The following is a 25,472-nucleotide window of genomic DNA, read 5'->3' on the forward strand; positions in this document are numbered from 1 at the left end:
GTGGACCATTTGTTCCTCCTCTAAGATTCCTTCTGTCTTGGGGACTGATAGGCCCCACCCCTTGCTCTATACACCGTCTTAAAACGTTTTTATTTCAACATAAGTTATTCTCCATCATGTCAAAATAATTCAACTTCTCAGCTGGACTCTGAGTTGTAGAACGATATAGAGCGTTTTCTAAGAAAAGGCCAGCTTCTGCTAAATGTGGCCTCTTTCCTAGCTTGAATACTTAAAATACATGCAAGTAAAACCCCATTTCTAATACAAGTTGAAGGTCTTTGGGGATCCTCAGCTCCTGCAGCCATGTTGTGTTCGATGTTTCTCTGGGCAACACATACCCAAGTTGCCCCTGTTTTTTCATCAGCAGTGTATCAATCTGTATGAATGGAATTGTTAATACTGATGGACTCTTGACATAGAAGCCTCTACCATCATTGTGTGAATTTGTTTGAATGTGTATGTATGACCTGTAGAAAGTGCTTTGAGTAGGCTGAAGACTAGCGCTATACAAGCTCAAGTCCATTAACCATGATTTGCAAAACACCATGTTAACTTTAAAATAGCTCAAAGATAACATGAAACCAACAACTTTTGTTGTTTTGGGGGAATTAAATGCCCAATTTGAAACCGTCATGTTTCAAAACAGTTGAGACAGTGGCAAAAAAAAAAAGGCTCAATTATTGCTGAACCATTCTTCTCTAATTTACTGCCTGCCGCTTTGGACATGGATGCCATATTGAGTGAGGTCTTAGCATGGTTGGAGAACCTGTTGAAGTTTGATCATTATCGTCATAATCGACGTGCTGAACCAACTTTTCTTTATTTCCATCCCCTACGACGAACGCAAAAAGAGGAGGTGCTCTAGGAACTACACGGTGTCAGACCCCCCCCAGTCTGTTCGATGGCCACGTCTGGCCCATGTATTTGAAACCCAAGAACATCACCGCTCAGTTGCTTGCTGCTTCTGTGAGTAGCTGCTTCTGCTTCTTGCTGGCCTGTAAGCCGGTTAGCAATTTATGTCTCTTTCTACTTTTAAAAACCCAGAAAAGTAGACTCAGGAAAATCTCATAGCTTGTATTATCCCCATACTTTTTATTGATTATATACGAACATAGCAAAGGAAGATAACCCATACAGTATGTTTTGATCTTGGTGATCCCCAACACTAAGGATTGCAGGTTTTAATTTCAAACAATGCCCACAATTTGTCCAATAGCAGAGAATGTAAATACAACCACACATTCAATCAATCAATCAATCAATCAATCAATCAATCAATCAATCTTTATTTGTAGAACGTCTACTCATAACAAGTGTTATCTGGAAACACTTGACAAAAAGCAGGTAAAAGACCTTACTCTTTATTTAATATTACAAAAGAGCAGGTAAAAAGACCACACTCACAATTGCCATTCCAGTTCTATTTTTCTATAAGTCACTAATTTATTATTTGCTCATATATCCGATCTCCGAGCATCTATGTTTATGAGATCATGAAACAAGAATTAGTTGTTCCTTCTTCCAGGTGTTAATTGAATTTCCTGTCGAATGCCCCTAATCTAATCAACACCTTTCCAATACTACAGTAATCATTTTTATTATGTAGGGAGAGAGAAAGCCAGAAACCCAAGGAAAGATTAAAACGATTTCTCCGGCTAGAGAATATCAGTGTACTCATCAAGTTATTATAAGTAAGCTTGAATACATTAAGCACAAAAGTAACTGGTGGACATAAGAACAGATCCAAAACGGGACTCATATTGGGTCTTGAACAGTCAGTCTGAATCTCAATGGAAACCTGCAAAGGCAAACAAATCTTAGTTACTGTGAGTTGAATACATTTATAATACAAAGCATATTGGACAGTGCAGTGAAATGAAAATTGCATGGAATCATCAATCATTTGTGGTGAATGTGTGCTACACAAATCATCATTTGCTTATTCGATCAACTATGTCCAAGTTCCCGCAACATGGTTTTATCTCGACTAGACTTTTAAGTCAGCTGGTTTTGTTGCCACAGAGGACAGTCAGAAGAGAATACATGGGCTAGAAAAAGACAAACTATTAAGTCATTGGACAATAATGAATGTAGGCCAAATCCAGCCATATGGGCTCTGTATGAGGCACATTTTTTTATTTTTTATTTTTTTTTATTTGTCAATTTTATTTAATTCAAAGAAACAATAAAGTTAAGAAAAACAAAGAAACATAAAATCTCAAATTTTGAATGAAAAGGAGCATAATATCTGCCCCTCTTTCACAAAACATTAATTAAAACAAAACAGAACACTTAATCCAAAAACAATTACAATTAAATTAAATTGGCTGCAGGCAAACACAGCCACTGGCAGCCCCATTGTTAGTCCTCCTTACCAATTCATTATACACCATACAAAGTATATCACAATACATTTTTGTTACAGCTTCACGAAAGAAAACAGTATCTCACTGACATATTTCCACATATTTATTCAACAAACTGGCTTTAATTTTTCTTTTAAATATCATTTTTGATTTTGATTCTTTAGTTTCTCTGTTGAGATTGTTACATAAACTGATTCCTTTCACAGTAAAACAGCGTTCCCTCAATATGGTTCTGAATCTCGGTTTATTAAAGATCTGTGTTCCTTTTAAATTATAATGGCTTTCCCTTTTTTCAAATCTGTTTTGGATGTTATCATTAATGGCCCTCAATCAAAATCACAATTTTCATGTTGGGCTTCCATTGAAAGGACATGGCATTATGATGGCTGGAAAATGGCATTCTATTGAAGATGTGTTAACCTCTCCCTGCATGGTTTTGGTGGAGGCACTGCTACCAATCTGCACGACTTTTCCTTCTTAATGTGCAGAGTTTTGCAAGGTATAAGCACACCTTTGCACACGCCCTTATTGATGTACTGGGGACTATTTGCTATTTTAAAACCTGTATGTTTTTTTGAAGGACAATGTTTTTAAATGACGTGATATCCTGCAATGCTTTACCAATATAAGAGGAGTGTTGAGCTTGCCTAATAAGACCAGGCCATGGTGATTAAGGCAGGGTTCTCATCCTCATAACTTGACATGATAGATCTGCGCCATCTCCCGGCCTGTCCGCATTTCTGAAAGGCAATTTAAATCAGAGGCCTTTTTTTTCATTGCACAGATGTAAAACGAAATAAGGTGCTTCTTCATAGTGGTGCATACATACAATTTAAAAGCAGGATTATTCAGCACATACAACAAAATAAAATACAGACAATAAAATTGCAATAAAATTGTAGTGCATTTAGTGCATTTGTCATAATATTCAGAAACCTGCTGACATACCGGTACACAGTTGCCTCCCTGCATGACACAAAGCTGTACTTTGCAGTGCAAGTAGACGTCACCAGTCAGGTCAGTGAACTGGAACGTTTTGAAAGAGAACACGTTATACGGCCCCCTTCCATTGTTCTCTATTGTCACCGTGTCATCAGCAGGATTAGGGCAGCTGCTCAGAAGCATGAAAACAGACATGAAAGACTTGCAAACAAAACAAAAACTGAAATACAGGTTTATTGCCAATAAGCATATCTTTGTGTCTCACCCTTTGATGATTAGGTCATATCTCAGATTTCCACTTGGCGACGGCTCATTTGTAGCCCAGCAGGATTCAGTGACAAATTGGACTGCATTTTCATCCAGCCCTTCTGTCTTAAGCGCCACCCAGATTCTCTCATTCATTCGGATATTGGTACTTGATTCGATGGTTCCCAAAAGTAGAGGATCTGTATAGGCCTTCATTGTCAGATTGTAAATCCATGCTCCAGAAGTAATCTGCTGGTCCACAGAGCTGCAAAGAACAAAACTCAAATTTCAGTCTTCAACTTGTAAACATCCCCACTGCACAAAACTCCTGACTGCATACAAAAACCAAAATGAAGCAAGTTAGCCTTCTTATGGAAATAAAATACTGGAAACTTCTTACCTCTGTTTGACTTTGATGGCTAAGCTCTTGATATCTGGCTGATTGTAAAAACAGGAGAAGTCGATATGCACTCGGTCGTGACGGTAGATATGGCCAACTATGGAGTTGTTCTGTGTCGTGATGGTGTTCTTGTAGATAATTTTGCTGTCATTTGCCTAAGTGGTCACATAGACATTAGCATTAAACATGCACTTAATGTTGAACTTTTTAAGTTTTTTACTGCAAGCCCTAACACAAAAAAGATGATGTTGGAGTTGTGTAAAGCATGGCTCAGACTAGAGTTTTAAAATCCCACCCGATTTTTTCAAATACGGTAGCATCACGCACATCAGGAGAAGCTTAACAGAAATTCTTCTTCTCTATAATCTCAGCATGCACTCACTACAAGATATTAAATTTTATTAAGCTTATCTTGCCCAGCAGGGGAGCGCACCACCTCACGTCCTCTGCGAGCAGCCTGGAGTTAAGAACACCCCCACAATTTTCAGGAAAAGGGAGATGAACTCTCAACTCTACAGCAAGCTCACAGCGCGAGGTAAAATCCAAGTGAAGAGTTCGGACATACAAGTTGGGGACCTGATCATCGTTGAGAAGAACCAAAGGATTCCTGCAGACATGATCTTCCTGAGAACTTCAGAGAAAGCAGGTTCCTGCTTCATCTGGTCACAACACTTTGTTTGAGCTGTCTGAAAGCAACAACCTGTGACTTGTCCACCATAAAATAGTTGTTTCTAAGGTTGATTTAATAGCACAATCATATTCAACAGGGAGAATGGTGTATCTCCCATGGCCACATGCATTGTGTAAAATGTGGCCCTCCAAGAAACTCCGTCTTTCCAGGAACAAACTGGAGTTTTGTGACTAAATTTCTTGGCTGTTATAAAAAAATAAAATCAAGTTTTTTGCAGGATGTTAGAAGGGATTTGGCTGTGTTGTTAATAAATCATATAGCGGTTACACACCTTGACCACTGTACCACAAGTTCTGCTGCTGTCAAACTTGAACGTCACCATGTGGGTGTCGTCCTTCATTTCCCCTTTGCAGGTCTGGTCATTGAGGTGTAAGGCAGAGTAATCGATGCCCTCCTCTTCCAAGAGACAATTAGCCAGCGTTACCGCAGCTGAACTGTGCTCGCAGGCAGTTGGCTCACCTGCACAAATGAACAAAAATTTAGCATTTGCCAAAGTTTTGAGTTATAAAAGCACATATAAGAAACATGCTTAGAAAAAGTCAACATTAAATACATCCTTAAAATGTATTTAATGTTAAGATTAAGATCCTCTCCAGGTACCACCCCAAAATCCTAAGGCATCTTCTAGGCTAAATTGTGATTAGTTGTTTCTAACCAGTTCCTCTTCCGTGATAAGTCACAATTTAAGTTTTTTAAATTGGTTGACAGCACTGGTTTATTTTTTTACATTTGGCCCCAGCAAGTAACATACCAGGCAGATAATCAATCATCTACCGAGTGCCTATAAGATCAAGACAGTAAATATAGTTTTTACAACCCTTAAACTTTAAAATGCCACTTTTACTTAAGTGTTGTGGAAGAAGACAAGATTATTCTGAGCTATTCCAAGAAACTGAAACAGTCGTTCTACCTCAAATGAAACCTGATTTGTGGCACCAATTATGACTTCCTTAATATGTGTAAAAGGTGACTCACCGTAACTGCTTTTTGATCTGTACTTGGAAGCAAATATGGCGCGACAAAAGCAGCGAGGTTCCCCGCCATAGAACTTCTGACCACAGAACTCGTGATCACTGCAGAATTTATCCTGGCAGGAGTTCTGAGCATCTGCAAACATGGACAAATATTTGGTAACAATAAGCACTAACTAATTTTATTTTTTTTCTGCACACAGTTTAAACCTTGTTACAGCATTGTAAAAAAGTGAATCGAGCTAACTTGCAGTTTTACAGGAAATGTTCTCCGATTTCTAAGATATGAGAATTTTTGTATCTCAATGGATGTTTATTTTTCTGACATGAGCTTTTAATTCCCTTTTTGTTTAGATAGTGCTAAATTTAAAGGTTAAATTATTAGAACATTTTTAAAGGTGCTTAAGATTTTAAAAACAAGTATTTCAGGCTTCACATGTCATCTTGAAACATATCCAACAGTCATTATGAAGCCTTACAGCAGCTGGTCTTTGTCCTCCAGTCCTCCACCTTCACATTTCCTTGTTTGCTGCAGACTATGGTGTAGGTCTCCAGTAGCTTGCATTTGATATCGTCCACTGCAGGGTATTTGCATAAAGTGTTTGTGCAGGCAGTTACGAAGGGCTCTGGGCTGATGAGGTTGTGACAAGCAGTGAAAGGAGCCTGCTTCAGGAGATTGCACCTTATGTGAAAATTTGAAATCAAAATTATTTAATCCAGTACTCCCTTTTATCCAGTTGAAATAAGTCTCAGAGCTCCTCAAAACATGTGTGTGAAGTTTCTTGTTCTAAATCCACTCTGATCCTGTATTTGATCATGTCTATAAACCCCTCTATTTCAGCCCTGCTCAGAACAGGCTGTTTCTGTGTCTGTACCTTTAAATATGTAAATGAGCTGTGTCTGACCACGCCCCCTCTCTGGAAGGGCTCGGGTGTCTCAGTCTTTCTCGCTCCATGTCCTATTGTTTACGGTGAGAAGGCAGACTCAGAGGGCAGAATAAACACCTAGCTGTGGGAGTGTCACCCACCTGGGGGAGGGGCTACCGGCCTTTGTGATGTCATGAAGGTAAAACATTGGACGACCGTTCCACTATAGGAAAGATATGATCAGATTCAACAATGTAAATCCTATATTTTTATAAAGATCTGCTGTAAATTAAAGATTATAAGCACTATCTAGTAAACACTGTGGCTCAAACAGCTCAACAAAGTAATTAATAGGATCGTTCAATGACGTTTGGCTTTATTTGTGTTAATTTGATGATGTCGAAGTTCAATTTCCCTTTAAACTGATAAAATAAGTGTTTACCATTTAGCTTGGGTGTCACAGTTTATAGTACTGTTAGCAGTGTCATCATGTGGTACATCACACCTACAGGGACAAAAACAGCATATAATTAAAGACATTCCAATGTCTTCAAACTAAAAGTAAGATGATACTCCATAATTTGTAAGATTAGAGTGTCAGTAAGACATATTGTTTGAGATCTTACCCGGCGGAACTGTATTCAGCAACCTTTTCTCCGCTGAAAGACTTGCTGGATCCTCCACACAAACCTTGGACAGTTCCTTTGGGTCATGGTCAGATGGAGGAGAAAATGCACCACATGTGAGTTTTTTAACAGCAGTATACTAAGAAACAATTTATATACAAGATAAATCCTTCCAGTTGTTGTAAGCAGATCAATACCTAATCTATCGTATCTACTAGGGATGTGCATGACTAGCAGAATTGATGGTTAAACAATGTCACCCTCGCCAGGTGGCACCAGAATTCCAAGTCAGTTAACCAAATTGAAATATTTTCACATGTCGGTCAATTGATGTGCCCTAACTTTTACACAGGAACCCACCACAGAACCCTGTGCACAGGAACCCCTGGCAGTAAATGTTGATGTAGCTAGCATGCTAACTTTAGCCACACTCTGCAAACCAATTTAACATCAGCTGGGATCCTGCTCAATCTCAAAAGTAAAAACGTCATAACCACAATGACTAGATAAGATATTTTCCCCCTCAACTTAAATACATAGTGCACAATTGTTCCTGTTTTCTGAGTGTTTTCTGATTTTATACTTGTCAACAAGTGTGAATTCAAATATCCTTTAAACTGACTGGAAAATTGGGGGCCTAAAACATCCCTAGTGTCACTGGAAATATACTCAGAAGCCTTCAGACATGCATTGCAGTCATTAATAGCGTGAATAGTTGTTTTCATTACTATTCTTCATCAGTACTTCAATGTTCGTTGCTATGCAGATGATACAATTTGACATGCCCCAGATTCAAAACCAAACCAGACTCTTGTTCCCTCTGCCTTTGATGCTTTCTAATTAACTAGATCCCGTCTTAATCATTGACTTGTTTTGAACAAAGACATTCTCCTTATCAACCTGTGACACTGCTGTCTGTCTTTGGACTTTAAAAGACATCCTTTTAAAGGCTATCAGTTGCTGCAAATTGTGAGAATAGATTGTTCTTAAAAGCTTTTATTCAACGTTGAACTTAACATTCAGTAGGTCATCGTACCTGACAGTTGGATGAGTGCTTTGTCGCCATCAAAGAAGACAGAAACCGCACCGTTGGAGGTTGATATTTTAGCAGTCACGCCTGTTTTGTCCTTTGAGAGCTTGACACCGCTGAACACCTGAGCTGTGGCATTGAGCTTCAACACATCACCATTCAGCTTTATGACAGCAGAGTGAGGAGGAAAGAGGCAGAGGAGACACTTTGTTCAAATGTTGTTTTCTGTCAGGGGATTAAAATCGTCTTTTTTTCTTTTGATTTATTTTAAAGTGGTCATATGTTAACAGCAAAATTCATCAAGTCAAAGATTTTTAAAATTTAAGATATGAAACAGTCAATCTGAAACTCTCGAAAAGGTTGTTACCAAATTTTACGAGCAAAAAAAGAATGGGGGACGCCGGAAGCCTATTGGTTAATGTGTGCCCCATGTGCAGAGGCCAAAGTCCTCTAGGCAGGCAGCCCAGGTTGGAATCCAACCCATTGCTCTTCTCCTGCTCTCTGTCTCCCAGATTTCTGACTCTATCCACTGTCCTATCTCTAAATGAGGGAATATAAAGTCAAAAAATAAACCTTCTATAAAATTTTTAAAAGAATTAATCAATCAATAAAACCCTGCAAGCCAAGTTTTTTTGCACTATTGGCAAACCCTTTGTGCAGGCATCCCTGAGCAGAGCAATTAGTTTCCCAATATTTTGGCTCTCATGGCTTCCAAAATAGTATGAGGGCTAACAAATCGTGCAGCTAGGGGGCTGCACAATGAGTCTCTGTTGTATCAGTGGGTATCATACCTTAACTCTGCCACCTTGTTCCAGAGAAACCTTAACACCTGCCCCATCCAGACGCAGTACCACATTGTTCAAAAAACTGACATCTCTGCGGCGTCTTTCCTGGAATACCCCATACACCTTGAGCCCTGGGATTGACCCGGGGCTCAGCAGAGTGTACCCACACCTGTCCGGGACAGTGTGAACTTTGCCATTAATATCGATGATGGTAGAGCCGGCCACAGTGCACACATTGCTCGGGGCACAACTGACAGAGAAGGAGAGAAATGGATCAAAACTTAATACAGTTGAAACATGTTTCGCAATCATGCAATACACTCATTAAGTCCCTTCAAAAGGTTTTAGAACTAAATCTGATCCATATCAAGTTTTTATCCTGCCATGTTTCAACATTTCCACCATTTCATCAAATATTTACCTCCCATCGCCCTGGCAATGCTCCTTGGGACCACAATCGCTGACTACTCTTGCAACTCCATACACATCGCAGATTATAGCAGAGCAGGTGTCTTGGTCATATGTTGTTGTATTTGTCTTATAAACAACACCTAGGAGTTGGAATGTTTTTTAGATCATATAGCATAATTAATATAACATATTAGACTGCATTAGAGGAGTGGACCTACTAACCTGAGAGTCTGCATCCGCTCACATCTGCGATGACACCAGCATTTGTTTCAGATATCTGAAATTTCAGCTTGGAAACTGTTTGGCTGTTGACTTGTGAATCTGCCTCCTGCAAAGTTTTAAAAGCAGACAAAAAGTTAATTTCTATGAAACTGAGAATGCTCACAGGTCTGAATCAAAAAGATTGAAAAACAAAACTTCACATCAAAATTACACGAGGTGAATTTGAAAAGCATATTCATATTTTATTAATTTTTGGCAAATGGGAGCAAGGCATTGCATCCCCAACTGCTTGGGCGCTCCTTCATGGCAATCTACTTTTCTAAAAGTTCTACATTTACACTTACCACTTCAGTGTGTGTGTAGCCTGAATATGTCTTGATCGCCAGAATTGCTTGAGCCCCAAAGTTGCCAAGTTCAACTTGTTCAACCTTAAAACAAGACAAGACCAAAACAAGAAAACGGTTATCTGACCTTCTTTCTTCATAACCCCATCTCAATACATGAGTCGTATTAATATACAAAACACACTATAACAACTTTAATAAGACTTTAGAAAAATACCAACTTCATCATCTTGACTGTTCTTTAAAGGGATCACATTGACACAACTCCCAGCATGCTTCAGGTGTGGCAGAAGTTGATGAACCCCAGAACCAGGAGGTATTTTTCTTGTCAGAACTGTCAGGTCGCCTCTGTCAGCGGCCCCTCCAGACATCAGAATACAGTCGTTTTGGATTCCAGGTGTGTACAAGCTGTTGAAGCAGAATGCAAATTTGTTTGCATCGAGGCTCACCTGTTGAAAAAGCATAAACTCTGATTCCAAGGACAACCCCAATACAGTTTATATAATAATTGTACATTGGACTTACTATATATTGTGCTTTTTCAGAATACTCAAAGAACACCAACAAAACAGTGAAACCAGTACAATGGAGAAGACCCTGTCCCCCCATGGCCGATGGTTAGTCCTGGGGGGGCTGCTTCAGCAAACCTTAGAGTGAGGTAGGGGAGCTTAGACAGGTAGGGGTTGTGGAGGGCTACATTATCGATGTGATGAATGTGTGGGTGAGGACCTCAGCGGCTGAAAATGAGTGTGATGGACGGAGGTGGGCAATATTTTTCAGATGAAAAAAGGCGTTTTTGTGTTTTGATATGTTGTTCGAAGGACACACGAAGACACACCGACACAAACACTTGAAGGAATCTTGGTGTTCATGCGTTTCTTTTAATGACAGCTGTCCTTTTCTATCGGAAAGGTATCCTTAAATGACTTCTTCCACTGATTTCTGACTCTATCCACTATCCTATCTCTACAATAAAGGCACAAAAAGCCCAAAAATAACATTGACATTATGTACAGGTAAAGTGTAAAGGCATGCAAGTGTATCAAGTCTATAACTCACATAGACTTTCTCATATTTCTGTCCAAAATAGGTGATGGGGCAGGACGAGATGTTCATCTCCCCAGAACTGGTAAATGCCTGGTACATTGCAGCAGAACCTGAAGATACAAAATAAATATTTTACCCAAAAGAAAACAGTAAAGGTCACTTTTAGAAAACCAGTGGTAAAAGGCCAACAAAACTAACGCTTTGGAGGAAAGACAGTTGGGTTCAGTACAAGAAAAAGAAGGATGAACAAAGTTGACAGTATGATCCAAACCAACTGAAAAGTTGCATATGATGCAAAATCCTCTTCTCCATGTTCCTCTAACTCTAACATGTGTCTCTAGTCGTCTACAAACCCTCCAATGATGAGAAAAGTCCATCCTCTCCATCTTCTGCCTGCTCCACTTTTCAGAAAATGTGTGCTCAAACAGGCCGTTGGAGATTTTCTCTTCATGACATCACAAAGGGCAGTAGCCCCTCCCCCAGGTGGGTGACACTCCCACACCTAGGTGTTTGTTCTGCCCTCCGAGTCTGCCTTCTCACCGTAAACAATAGGACATGGAGCGAGAAAGACAGAGTACACCCAAGAACTGGCCCAAAACATGGTGTTGAAAAATACTGAAGAACCAAAACTTTTGACAACCCAACCCTGGCCCTCTCTGTTGCTTACAAAATCCACCTATCAGAACTCTAAACATTTCAGAAAATAATTTAACTGCACTATAAGTGTTGTGTATGTTTGCATGTGTCAGACTGTTTATTTAGGTTTGATAATTTCCCAGTGTCCATACGGGTTTACCCCCAAAGTGGGTGCAGCATGAATAAAGTCAGTGTGGCGCTCTTTTAGGTGTGAAGCCTTCTCACCTGTTAGGAGGCCGAATGCAGGGCAGGTAGAGTAGGAAGCAAAACATGGTGGTCATCAGCTGACCCTCTACCTTAAACAGATATTACAGAAAAAAGTTTAACTTTAAATCATTTAAAGTTGATTGACAAAACATCCTTATGTAGATAATGGGGTCCATCCATTCATTATCTATACTGCTTTTTGGGGTCGCAGGGGGCAGGAGCTGATTTCAGCTGGGCGAGAGGCTGGGTGCACCCTGGAATGGTCACCCTCAGATGCACGGGGGAGACCGAGAGAACATGCAAACTCCACACAGAGGCCACAGAGGATTCAAACCAGGAACCTCCTAGCACTAACCCACTGCACACACCGTGCAGCCCCCAGGAGGGGTTTATGAGATGGCAATAATAATTTGAATAACGATGACAATGATTTGGATGATATGTAAGGGATAACGTAGTAAAGTGAGCGGATTGTTATTGCAGAATGGGGCCCGGACCAGGTGAGCATTTTTGTGTCAGTGTCCTGTCATACCCTTAAGGGCTTCCTCTCCTTTTAGTATTCAAATTAAACCGAACATTTCCACTGAAGGTGAATCAAGGTGAATAGATTGACATGAGTCAGTGCAGCACATTATACGTTTTACTGCCTTGTCATTATCGGAATTTGTTTTACATTTCTTGTCTGTTCTCCATTTTTATAAACACCTCCATGAGATTCTGGTTTAGTTTTTACGTTAAGTACATTCTTTACTTTTGTAAATTTCTCTGTCATAGCGAGCAGATTTAGCGTATTTTAACTCTTCTCCGTTTTCCAACAGTAAACATGCTGACATATTATCCAACCTTCTTTATGCAGATTGCATTTAGTCTATAATCATGTGTAATTACCCAAACAGAATCAAATGTTAAACAAATCTGTGTAATTATATTATATAATATTTCAACATTGTGACAGATTTAATCTAGTCAAGTTTTCTCAAATTTCTAAAAGCTCAAAGATGTTTTCATGAATTGTCTGCAAAGTTTGAGCCACTGTGATAAAAAATCTGTGCAGGTTTATTCTTTCTTCAGACTTTTCAGTCTTAGTTTTAGATGTTTTCTCATTTTAAGTGTGTCATATGAATCAATAAGTTCAGGTAAAAGGTGAAAGTTCTTACCCTCTGGAGGAATTGTACAAAAGCAGTGGAGGCAAGCAGTGCTATGTTCAAGAAGAAGCTGACTTTGTCCCTGTGTGGAGGACACAGCACACCCGTTTTGTCTCCCTCTCTGTCTCTTCTTGTCTACAATTTTGTTGACTCCTCATAAAAGTCACACACAAAAAAGTGTCACGGATTCTTTTGGCCTTCTGTCTCGTCAAACTGGCTTCTGTCACAACACATTCCAGTTTGAAAATACTCCATAATTACCTGAGTGATTCTGAATAAGACCAGTGTAATCTGATCAACACCTCATTGTGTCTATTAAAAGATGTGTTTTAGAGGAGGACAGCCACAGTATTAATTAGCTAGATAAAAGTCACTTGTGCTGGAACATTTTATTCCACACCATTACTAATAAACATCTGTTGTAAAGGACTTGATTTTTAACCCTTATTATTCGTTCCCCAAAGACCTCAGGGATATAATTTATGCCATATCTCGTTTTCAATGATCCTATTAGAATATGCCTACAAACTTGTTTTTACCAAACGACCTTTGTATAAATTTCCCAGTAATCTTTTGACATGATTTTATGTGAAAAATAAACATTTTGACAACCTCAGAGCAGACGGATCCTCACTCTCCCCCTGAGATCTCAGGCGCCAGGTTGGTTCCCCAATCTTTGGTCATTGTGTGTTAAATATGTTGGTCACGTGGAGGTTGATTAAAATCCATAACATACAATACATACTACAGCATCTGTTTGTGCTGACATGCTAACCTTCATTTAAAACCTGCCAGCCTGTGAAACAGTAATTGTCAGATATATTAAGGCTTTAAATTAGTTACCCATCTCTTGTTTGCTTTAGAATAAAGAGTCTGTGTTTTGTCTACTGCTCCAAAAGAACAATATCCTGAGGCACAAATGTTCACATCAAGTGATCCGGTGTGGAATGTAACAGGGCAGGGAAGACGTTGACAGATTTATTATAGTGATGACACAGATGAGTTTTACCTCCGGGGAAGAACTCTTGACAGATGTAAAGGCAAGGTGTGCCAATCACATCACAAACATCATAAATCTGACAGAAGAAAGCTCACATAGACACTAATGATCTCTTTCATAGGTTAATTTAGCTACTGTGGCAGGAGGTCAATGCATGGGAGAAGCTATATATACTGGAGGTCTTCAGTAGTATGTTGAGTTTTGCTTGTGTATTAGAGTAGATTAGAAAACTTTATCGATCCCCAGCAGGGAAACTAATTTGCCAACTGGTTAATTCATACACAACAAACATTATCAACAGTACAATCACAGTACACAACAAGTACATAAATAACAAACACCATTGAAATCATTTGGTACGTAATTTACAGCCATGAGTCACAACTGAAAATGTTAATTAAAATATTGAACTGCTGCAGGAACAAAGGACCTCCTCAGTTGTTCAGTGGAACATTGAGGCAAGCACTAGTTGCTCACCAATAAAGCTTCAGAGTCCATTACAAACGTGTGTAAAGGATTGCCTTTAAAGATAACCAGAGATAACTTTTGAGCTAAGTTCAATTAGTCTGTTTCCTTTGCGCTGAATGGATTTCAGTCCTTCCAACTACCATTAAAGCTCTTTCAAGCAACAATACTTTTCCTGCTTAAAATAGCAGTTTCAAAGTCGATCTTGTAGTACAATAACTTTAAACTGGGAGAATGGCATGCCTCCTCTGTCCAGTGTGCCCCAGTCGCCTGCTTTCGGCAGTAACTTTGGCAGCAGGCCTCTTCAGCACTAGTTCAGCTTATAAGCAGCCAGTTAGGCCGTCTCTATACTGTTTGATACAACCGCTGAGGCTAAGAGGAAGAGGACAGTGACAGATGGAGCTAAGAAGAGGTAAACAGGAGTGACTGAGAAAGAAGCCAGAGTAGAGAAAATATTGGACAGGCTTCTACATATTGAAAAGAGCTTCTCAAAACAGTAGGCTGTAAGTCCGTTGCCAAGCTGACGATGTTTATACACCATTTGTGTTTTGCAACAATGCAGTTGCACCTCAGAGACCTTCGATGGACACTAAAGTTAAAATGTCAGGTCTATGGGGGACGCCCTCTTTATCCATGGTTGTGGGGGATACTGACAAGGCCACAGTGTTGGAGTTCTCCCTTGCGAGGGGTTGCCTCTCTGGGACTCTAAGGGCGCGGTCTCACTGGCCATCCGTACCGTGCCCAAGCACGCTTCAGCCCTAAAGTCCAGTTCGTTTGACCCAGTGTGACCGCTCCGTATCGTGCTCGGGCACGCTACACTTTGTTGGCTTTGGCACACTTAGAGAGGAAGTGCTTCAGCACGCTACACTGCACGAGCACAAGCACGTGGGTAAACAACGCTGACATCCTTCATTCAGGAGAAACCCAGAGTTTCATGTCTGTATCTGAATAACATGACTCAATATAAGACACTCTGTCTCTCTCTCTCTCTCTCTCTGGTCTCTCTCTCTGTCTCTCTCTCTCTCTCTCTGTCTCTCTCTCTCTCTCTCTCTCTGTCTCTCTGTCTCTCTCTCTCTCTGTCTCTCTCTCTCTCTCTCTCTCTGTCTCTCTGTCTCTCTCTCTCTCTGTCTCTCTCTCTCTGTCTCTCTCTCTCTCTCTCTCTCTCTGTCTCTCTCTCTGTCTCTCTCTCTCGCTCTGTCTCTCTCTCTCTCTGTCTCTCTCTGTCTCTCTCTCTCTCTCTCTCTCTCTGTCTCTCTCTCTGTCCTCTCTCTCTCTCTCTCTCTCTGTCTCTCTCTCTGTCTCTCTCTCTCTCTCTGTCCCTCTCTCTCTCTCTGTCTCTCTCTCTCTCTCTCTGTCTCTCTGTCTCTCTCTCTCTCTGTCTCTCTCTGTCTCTCTCTCTCTCTGTCTCTCTCTGTCTCTCTTCTCTCTCTCTGTCCTCTCTCTCTCTCTCTCTGTCTCTCTGTCTCTCTCTCTCTCTGTCTCTCTCTGTCTCTCTCTCTGTCTCTCTGTCTCTCTGGCTCTCTCTCTCTCTCTCTCTCTCTCTCTGTCTCTCTCTCTGTCTCTCTCTGTCTCTCTCTGTCTCTCTCTGTCTCTCTCTCTCTCTCTGTCTCTCTCTCTGTCTCTCTCTCTCTCTGTCTCTCTCTCTCTCTCTCTCTCTGTCTCTCTCTCTGTCTCTCTCTCTCTCTGTCTCTCTCTCTCTCTGTCTCTAAATGTATGAAACTTGTATTGCCCCTAGGGGAACTTGCCTTGCACCAAGAGCATAAAAACACAAGGTACTGTAGGTGACAAAAGACATCAACAATCATACAACATAGCACATAAAATAAAATAATTGAAAACCAAATTAAAATGCATCATTAATGATTAAATATGATGTTTTAACTAAGGTCAGCATGCATACCCAGCTCCCAGGATCGATCAACCTTACATTCCTACCCTTACAAATTGATTAGCTTGTCTTACTGAAAAAGTTGGAGCATAACTGTGGTTTGGTTCAGGGAAATGTGGCTACTACACTGCCAATCCAAGAGCTTAATATCATTATGGGTAAGTAAATTGATAACCTCTAGTGCATATGGCCCAAGGAGGGATTACTTGTCATGTACTAGAGTACCACAGCAAAGCCTGGGTTTTACCTGATTCTGTCTTGTCTGTTACTAGCAGCAACTTGGCAGCAAAGCAAGGATAATCCCACGCTAAGTGAATGTTTGAGAAAGCAAACTTAAATGTAGATGAAAACAAGTGCAGCAAAGTATTGTCTGCTTAACGACAAGTTTGTGATGAGAAAATAGGAGCTGCAATTTGAAAACTATGTTAGTTATCTGGTTTCTCAGGTTAGTTGTTTTGTCCAAATTGTAGGAAAACTTGCTTAGGAATTTGCTCAATTATTCTTTGGGGTCTTTAAGACTACTCGTTGGCCTGGAGCGAGACTTTGTGTTAACTTACATAAAACATGTCATACATATCAGATGACAGGGAAACCACCATGATAACAAAAAGTCAACCAGCGTTCTTCATGATTACAACAAATATCAAACTCTATAACCGTACCATTACTGGTTAAAAACAATTAATTTCATGCTTAAGAATTCTGTATGTGATTCGAAGTGTATAGGACTCTGAGTGTGGTACACTTTTTCTGCTCAAGCGTTAATCCAAGGTGAAACACAATAAGGCTTCTAAATTCCATGCTTATAGAATAGGGCATAGCAGATGTTTTATTGTGCTTTTAAATCCTTTTTGCGGGGCTCCTGCATTGAGTAAAATTAGGATTGGAAAGAAATCTGTCATTGTAAACACTTATAATACCTTTTCAAATACTAAGTAACAAGAACTCTTGATCATTTGTGACTGTTTTACATTCTAAAACTGAGTTGGAGTCCCAGGGCCCTTGTCCAAAAAAGTGAAAAGAGTTGACTATTTATTTTGATGATTAAATGTTTTTGTTCAATGATGTTCCAACCCTTACACATTTATCAGAGCATGTCAGTGACCTGGGTGATGCACAACCAGTTTGCTAGCATTTGTACAGAGTGTCAGAGGAACGTTCAAAAGTTGACAACATAATGATGTGAAGTACAACGTGTTGGGGAAAGCTGTATAATCTAGTGCATGGTGCAAACCTGAGAGACAACCTGAATCTGAGTTACTTACTTCTCTAATGTAATGAATCATGCACTAAGCAAAGCTTTGTTAAGCATTTTAACCAAAAGTTTCCACAATTGAAAAGGGAGGCATGGTCTAAATTATACAAATACATTGGTAACGTTGCCTAACCAAAACATTTCCACTGTATTTTTGGATTTTAGACAGTGCGCAGAAGTTATTCCACTGAGAGGATCAGTGTATTGTTAGAGACTGTCCGGATCCAATAAAAGCAGGCTAGTACCTAAAGGCCAGGTAAACACCCCAATCTAGTTCCCTTTCAAATATTTTTGATATACAGACATGGCGGAAACGAGTGAAGATTTTGTGAAAAAAAGTCATGATACAATAGCATCTTGAGTTGGGTGTATTGTTCCATCCCTGGTAGTGACTGAGGTCCGTGCTAGGCGTGTAACAATCCAACTGTCTGCAACGATACATGGATTTAACAATGATCGCTAAAAAAAGTCCCATAATGTCATTCAAAACTATACTGCCCTCATACAGCTAGAGAAAGTATGGAGGGCTAAAGTAGAGCAGAAACACAATACCTTTTCAAGTCTGCATGTGTATAAAGGCACTAAAACTGGATTAATATTAAATTATGGTGCAAAGAGGACACACATTGATGAATTTAAGAATGCAGGAAAGAAATGTTTGCTGCTTAAATGTTTGGCATATGAAATTCAACATAAGGAAACACAAACGTGCATACTTATGTTTAAAAATGCCAAAAACATTTCAGCACTATCAATTTTGCGTTTTTCTTTATGTGAAATGTGACAGATAGTGTTAAATGACTCCATAATATAGCCCAAAATCAATCCATTTTCACAACTAGTTCCTGCTTCACTTTTTAAAAAACCTACTGACTTAGTGTCCTTGTTTTTTTAACTATTAAGATTGAGAAAAGAGTAAAAATCTTTACGTTGTCGACAGTCAGTTCTTTAAGATTTCAGAGGCTGACTCAATGCGAGCATGGGATGCAAAAGGATTACTGTCAAAGTTTGTTCAGGCTCATCTTTCTATTGATAGGTCTCAAAGTTAGTCTATATTTGGCCATTAAAAATACCTGCTCTACAGGTTTGACAAACGTCTCCAATGTGGAGCGCTTCTCTCATCATCAGTAAATCCTGAAGAAAATAAACTGAGAGAGAGTGTTGGCCTACAGATAATGTCACATTACTACAGTACGAGTTTGTGTCCTTTGTGAAATAACTAGTTAACAGCAGGAACTTAAAGAAAATATGAAGTTTATGTTTTTTTCCTAATCTTGCAGATCAGGCAGGAGTAGAACAAGCCATTTGTCTCTTTCAATATCTCAAGTGGATTTCATCACCATATTGTATGTTGGCAGTGCATTGATAAAATGTTACTCGAAAAAAAGATGTGGGCCTGCTGATACATCCTGTGGTCTATCCTGTGAGATGTCATTTTTAACATTTATTTTAATGTTTGCATGATTTAACTTCTCCTGTCATCATTATTTTTTGTCTAAGCTCAGTGACTTTGAAAATAAAAACAACAAATGCATTTCAGTCTTCACAGACAGTTTGATTTACTTGACTTATCAAAATCAAGATTCCAGTAAAACAAAAATAAGGTAAATTCTTTACTGCATGACCATGTGTCACATATTTGATCTCATTACAATCCCATAATGTCATTCAAAACTACTCATGAAATATACATCAAATGCTTTTATACAGCTAGAGAAAGTATGGAGGGCTAAAGTAAAGCAGAAACACAATAACTATTCAAGTCTGCATGTGTATAAATCCACACACAAAAAAGTCAAAATATGCAACACAGAAAACAAGAATGGATTCATATTATATCACAGGGCAAAGAGGACACACATTGAAGAATTCAATTGAAGCACAATGCAGAAAATAAATGTTTGGTATCTAAAATTCAAAGTTTGATTTACTTGACTTACTGTCCTCTACAGCACTTGAGCATTACATGAGTTTGGCTGCAGTATCTTCAGTGTGACAATGAGTCTTATTGATTTTCTAAACCAAGGGTAAAAAAAGGCATAGATCACAGGGTTAAGACAAGAGTTAAAATAGGTCAAACATATAACAAAAGCAGCAGATGATGCATTGAGCAGGTTATCTTGACCTGTTAGAGCGACACAATAATATGGGCAGAGACATATCAGAAAGACAATCACGACAATACCAAGAGTCCTGGCTGCTTTTAGCTCAGATTTTATCGCAGTAATTTTCAATGATTGCTGCAGTGTGACAGCTTCAACGTGAGAGCGTATTGCCCGAGCCTGAGACACAGCCACCACAAATACTCTCAAGTACAAAACAACAATAACAGTGATGGGAAGAATAAATGTTAAAATAAGATCTGCAATTCCTGCAATGTAGTTAATAAAAAATATACACTCTCCAACACAGGAATGATACCTGCCTGGCTGTTCCAGGATATCCTTCAAAACCAGACTCTGAAAGATCACAGAACAGATCCAACACAGACAGACACAGACTTGAACTCTTTTTAGAGAGACTTTCCTGGGGTAATGAAGAGGATGACAAATAGCCACATAGCGATCAATAGATATAATTACCATGGTTCCTACGGAAGCAGATATAACAATATATGCTATATACTGATACAGAGTACATATGAGGTCACCAAGCAACCAGCAGCCATCGATGAGCATAATTTGAAATATCATGAGGAGGCCAACGAAGAAATCTGAGATAGCCAGAGAGAGGAGGAGGAAGTTGGTAGGGGTATGAAGTTGCCTGGGGAGGAAAGCAGCAAAATGATCGTTATTATTTGCAGTGTCTAGTATTCAGAAAAAACTGATCAGCAAAGATTAAAGTGGAAAAACATAATATTTAGAATTACGCTGTTACTCTTAAACATAAAAAACATTTTGTTTACTATCTAATACTTCCATGATGTATGAAATATTGTTCTACTTGAAGTGGGAGATAGAGATGATGACCAGCAGGTTTAGAGCTGCAGTGACCAGAGAGATGAAGGACAGCAGAATGTAAGTCAGCATGACCTCAAAGTGAGGACGAATTGCCCGTCTACAGGAGGTGTTGAGGAGTTGTGGAAAGCATGGTTCAGTTATCTCCAAGGTCTCCATCACAGGAGAGAAGAGAAGCAGCTCTGGCAGCTTCTTGACTGAAGCTTCTTATTGAAGTCACTATTTCTATCTTCCCCGCCCGCCCTGTCTCTATTGCTCTTGTTCTCTCTATGGGAATCAATGGTTTGTATGCATTCTTTGCTTGCCTTTCTTAATGATGAGGATACCTGTTGTATATGTGTATGTCTTCCTATGGCAATAAGACAGATTTTGTTAGACTTTTTGGACTTTGTTTGCATTAGAAACAAAGTATGTTTTTGTTTGCCTTTTTTGCCTTTTGTTAAAATAAATCTTTTTTTGTTCTCTGATTTGGATCCCACTCTTTGTTTCATAACCAGATAGAATGAACTGAACTGGCCCTGCAGGAGGCCCTGCCCAATTCTTTGTTCCCATCTGATGCCCTGCTCATTCCTGTGTCCTCATCAGAGGCTCTGCCAAATCCTGTGTCCCCGTCATGGACCTGGCCCACACCTGCCTCTGTTTCCCCATCGGTGGCCAGGCTAAAAACTCCTGGCCGCCCTCCTGAATGGATCTGCCTTCCTTAGACAGTATGTTGTTCCCATACTCCATTTTTGAAATAGCTGCTTGGAGTTGTGGCAAGGAGGCCACTGGGGCCTATCGTGGTGGACAACAAGAAATATGCTGATAGACAATGGCATTGAATGAACCTCTTCTGTCTCCAGAGGCAGCTGACAGGTAATGGATGACTTTACCTGGTCAACTTCAAATTGAATACCTTGGATGATGGCATACTTTTGGGAAGCTATGGAGAAGTACTTGTGTTTAGCCTCAAGAAAGTTCTGCCAAACTGTTAGAAGACTCAGGAAGGGGTGGAGACATCGGAAGGAATACTTTGAAGAACTCCTGAACCCACACAGCCCGTCCACTGAAGAGGAGGCAGTCTGAAGATCAAGAGAAAGCCTTACCACTAACCTTGGCAGAGGTCACCGAGGCAGTTGAAAAGCTCCGCAGTGGCAAGGCGCCAGGTATGAATGAGATTCGCCCCAAGATGCTAAAGGCTCTGGACATTGTTGGGCTTTCTTGGCTAACACACCTCTTCAATGTAGCGTGGAAATCTGGGACAGTGCCTGTGAGATGAGATGAGATGAGATTCAACTTTATTGTCATTACACATATACAAGTATAGAGTAACGAAATGAGGTTTGGCATCTCACCAGAAGTGCAAATAAGCAGAAAGTGCAAGAGTCTGTGCTATGTACAGTAATTGAGTGCAAGAGTCTGTGCTATGTACAGTAATTCTGTGCTATGTACAGTAATTGCAAAATTTACAGATGTAGACAAAAAAAGTGAATTATTAGGTAAATCTGGATGGCTGGATTAATGGGATGCAATAAATATAAATAAATGCTATAAATAAGTAATGCTACAAAATAAGTGTGTTGTTAGGATTATAATATACAGATTAAGATGCAGTGAGCATGCTATACTAATAATATACAGATTAAGATGCAGTGAGCATGTTATACTAATAATATACAGATTAAGATGCAGTGAGCATGCTATACTAATAATATACAGATTAAGGTGCAGTGAGCCTGCTATACTAATAATATACAGATTAAGATGCAGTGAGCATGCTATACTAATAATATACAGATTAAGATGCAGTGAGCATGTTATACAAGTTTACAGATAATTTAAAGAATATGAACATACTATGATACAATAATACAGATGGATGAGAGATGTGTGTGTGTGACCAGGAGGAGTGGTGGGGGGATGATGGGTGTGAGGTGATATGGAGGGGAAAAGGGGGGTCAGCAGGGTGCGGAGAGAGAGAGGGAGAGAGAGAGAGAGAGACAGAGTTCAGAGTTCGGGGGGTAGAGTTCAGTAGAGAAACAGCTCTGGGGAAAAAGCTGTTCCTCAGTCTGCTGGTTCTGGTCCGGAGGCTTCTGAAGCGCCTGCCGGAGGGCAGGAGGGTAAACAGTCTGTGGGCAGGGTGGGAGGAGTCTTTAAGGATGCCACGAGCTCGCCGCAGACAGCGTGTTCTTTGGACATCCTCAATGGCAGGAAGTGGACACCTTGTGATGCGCTGGGCGGTTTTTACCACCCGCTGTAGCGCCTTACGGTCTGCGACAGAGCAGTTTCCGTACCAGACTGAGACACTGCTGGTCAGGATGCTCTCGATCACACAGCGGTAGAAGTTCATCAGTACAGCTGAAGACAGGTGGTGTCTCTTCAGTGTCCTCAGGAAAAAGAGGCGTTGATGAGCCTTCTTAACCAGACTGGAGGTGTTAGTGGACCAGGAGAGGTCCTCTGTGATGTGGGTCCCCAGGAACTTGAAGCTGGAGACACGTTCAACAGCCATCCCGTTGATGTGAATGGGGTTGTGCGTGCTTCCTCTTTCTCTCCTGAAGTCCACGATGATCTCCTTCGTCTTGCTGGTGTTGAGGAGCAGGTTGTTGTCAGCATACCAGGCGGCCAGATGCTGTACCTCCTCCCTGTAGGCCGTGTCATTGTTGTTGCTGATGAGGCCAATCACAGCTGTATCGTCCGCAAACTTGATGATGGTGTTGGATCCATGTACAGGTCTGCAGTCGTGGGTGAAGAGGGAGTAGAGGAATGGGCTCAGCACACAGCCCTGTGGTACGCCTGTGTTGAGTGTGATGGTGGTGGAGCAGGTGTGTCCTGACCTAACATACTGGGGTCTGTTGGTCAGAAAGTCCATTATCCAGTGACGGAGGGAGGAGTTGAAGCCCAGGTCTCCGAGTTTAGTGTTCAACTTGGAGGGGATGACAGAGTTGAATGCTGAGCTAAAATCAACAAACAGCATTCGTGCGTATGTGTTGTTATTGTCCAGATGAGTGAGCACAGAGTGCAGCGCAGTGGAGACTGCATCCTCTGTACTCCTATTGCTGCGGTAGGCAAACTGGAATGGGTCCAGTGTGGGTGGGAGGCAGTTTTTCAGGTGTGCTAGGACCAGTCGCTCAAAGCACTTCATTATGATGGGTGTGAGTGCCACAGGGCGGTAGTCGTTCAGGCCTGTCGGGCTGGAGTGTTTCGGCACTGGGACAATGGAGGTGGCTTTGAAGCATGCTGGCACAGCTGCTTGGGCGAGGGACAGGTTGAAGATGTCCGTAAAAACCCCAGTGAGCTGCTCCGCACATGCCCTAAGCACGTGCCCGGGGGTGCCGTCTGGACCAGCAGCCTTTCGAGCGTTGATCCGGCTCAGTGCAGCGTGGACGTCTGTGGAGGTGAGTGAGAGGGGCTGGTTGTCTGCAGGAGGTCTGGTCGTGGTCTGTGTCTCTCTGTTGTCTCTATCGAAACGAGCATAAAAGTGATTTAGCTCGTTCAGGAAGGAGACATCTGTGGTTATCGGGGTGGAGTTTCTGGGTTTATAGTCACTGATGGCCTGGATGCCCTGCCACATGCGTCTGGGGTCGGAGTTGGAGAAGTGTTCCTCAACCTTCAGCTTGTAGCAGTGCTTGGCCTTGATGATGCCCCTCCTCAGGTTTGCCCTGGATACGCTGTAGGCCATTGCATCATCTGATCTGAAGGCGGTGTTGCGGGCCTTCAGCAGGAGACGCACCTCCTTGTTCATCCATGGCTTCTGATTTGGGTACGTGGTGATCTGCTTCCATGTTGTAACACTGTCGATGGTGGTGTTGATATAATCCAGCACAGAAGAAGTGTAGGTGTCAATGTTCGTGTGAGAGCCCAAGGTAGCCTGCGAAGCAAACATACTCCAGTCTGTGTGATGGAACTTGTCCTGAAGTACAGAGTCTGTCCCTGCTGGCCACACTTTAATCGTTGTTACTGATGGCTTCACACGTTGGATGAGTGGGGAGTACTTGGGGATGAGGAACAAAGAAAGGTGGTCTGACTGTCCCAGGTGGGGGAGGGGGGTCGTGGTGTAGGCCCCTGCGATGTTTGTGTAAACATGGTCCAAAGTTTTGTTTCCTCTTGTATTGCAGGAAACATGCTGGTGAAATTTAGGGAGCACTGTCTTTAAGTTTGAGTGATTAAAATCACCTGCAACTATAAATGCAGCCTCCGGGTGAGCAGTCTGTTGTTTACTGATAGCGGTGTAAAGTTCCTTCATGGCAGCTTTAGCATCGGCATCAGGGGGGATGTAGGCTGCAGTTACAATTGTGGAGCTGAGCTCCCTTGGCTGATAGAAAGGTCTACATTTAACCATGAGAAACTCTATGTTAGCTGAGCAGTGTCTCCCAATAATGACAGAGTCTGTGCACCAAGCTTTGTTAATATAAATGCACAGCCCTCCTCCTCTGGTCTTACCGGAGTCCTCTACTGTTCTGTCTGCTCGGTGTGTGTGGCGACCGGCTAGCTTGATAGCATCGTCCGGTACTCCGTTGTTTAGCCATGTTTCCGTGAAGATCATGACATTACAGTCCATAATTCTCTTGCTGTGGATGATGCGAAGTCGTAACTCGTCCATTTTGTTCACCAAAGAGCGCACATTAGCGAGGAAAATGCTGGGTAACGGGAGACGGTGCGGTGTTAGCTTTAGCTTCGCCCTTATACCTCCGCGCTTCCCCCGCCTTTGTTTACGGTCTCGACGCCGCCTGCGAGCACTTCCGCCCGGCCGGGTAGAGTGCGTAGCCTCGGGTGTTTTGGCGATCTCAGGGATGAGTCGAAGATTGTTTATTAAATCGTCAGGGAGGTGTATTCCGATATCCAAAAGTTCCTGTCGGGTGTAGGATGTTAAGGCGAGGCTGTTCCGTACGAACAGACCCGAAATTAACAAGAAAATTACTGCAAAATTGCAAATCTGAGAGAGACGCTGGGCCTCGTGATGCGCTCGCGCCGCGATGCGCTCGCGCCGCCATCT

General features: G+C 41.2%; 2 protein-coding genes across 3 annotated transcripts; both read right to left on the reverse strand.

Annotated features, from left to right (window-relative positions):
• Window positions 1-1,068: 1,068 nt before the first annotated feature.
• LOC110001907 (alpha-tectorin-like) lies at window positions 1,069-11,873 on the reverse strand. 2 transcript variants are annotated; one of them, XM_065962568.1, is made up of 18 exons: window positions 11,809-11,873; window positions 10,960-11,057; window positions 10,122-10,349; window positions 9,901-9,984; window positions 9,557-9,662; window positions 9,345-9,474; window positions 8,930-9,173; window positions 8,145-8,301; window positions 7,109-7,184; window positions 6,925-6,987; window positions 6,096-6,298; window positions 5,621-5,752; window positions 4,917-5,104; window positions 3,955-4,109; window positions 3,574-3,819; window positions 3,315-3,477; window positions 3,014-3,106; window positions 1,069-1,798 (listed from the first exon to the last, which is right to left on the reverse strand). In XM_065962568.1, exons 2-17 carry the CDS (start codon window positions 11,044-11,046, stop codon window positions 3,014-3,016), a joined length of 2,355 nt encoding a protein of 784 aa, XP_065818640.1. In that variant the 5' UTR covers window positions 11,047-11,057; window positions 11,809-11,873; the 3' UTR covers window positions 1,069-1,798. The 2 variants fall into 2 exon arrangements, with proteins under 2 accessions (XP_065818640.1, XP_065818639.1); XM_065962567.1 differs by having other exon boundaries at window positions 2,988-3,106.
• Window positions 11,874-19,118: 7,245 nt separating this feature from the next.
• Window positions 19,119-20,659, reverse strand: LOC110002563 (trace amine-associated receptor 13c-like). Its single transcript, XM_029282237.2, has 2 exons — window positions 20,487-20,659; window positions 19,119-20,306 (listed from the first exon to the last, which is right to left on the reverse strand). Exons 1-2 carry the CDS (start codon window positions 20,657-20,659, stop codon window positions 19,490-19,492), a joined length of 990 nt encoding a protein of 329 aa, XP_029138070.2. The 3' UTR covers window positions 19,119-19,489.
• Window positions 20,660-25,472: the final 4,813 nt, after the last annotated feature.

Source organism: Labrus bergylta, chromosome 13 (assembly GCF_963930695.1).
Source record: "Labrus bergylta chromosome 13, fLabBer1.1, whole genome shotgun sequence".
NCBI classification, from domain to species: domain Eukaryota; kingdom Metazoa; phylum Chordata; class Actinopteri; order Labriformes; family Labridae; genus Labrus; species Labrus bergylta.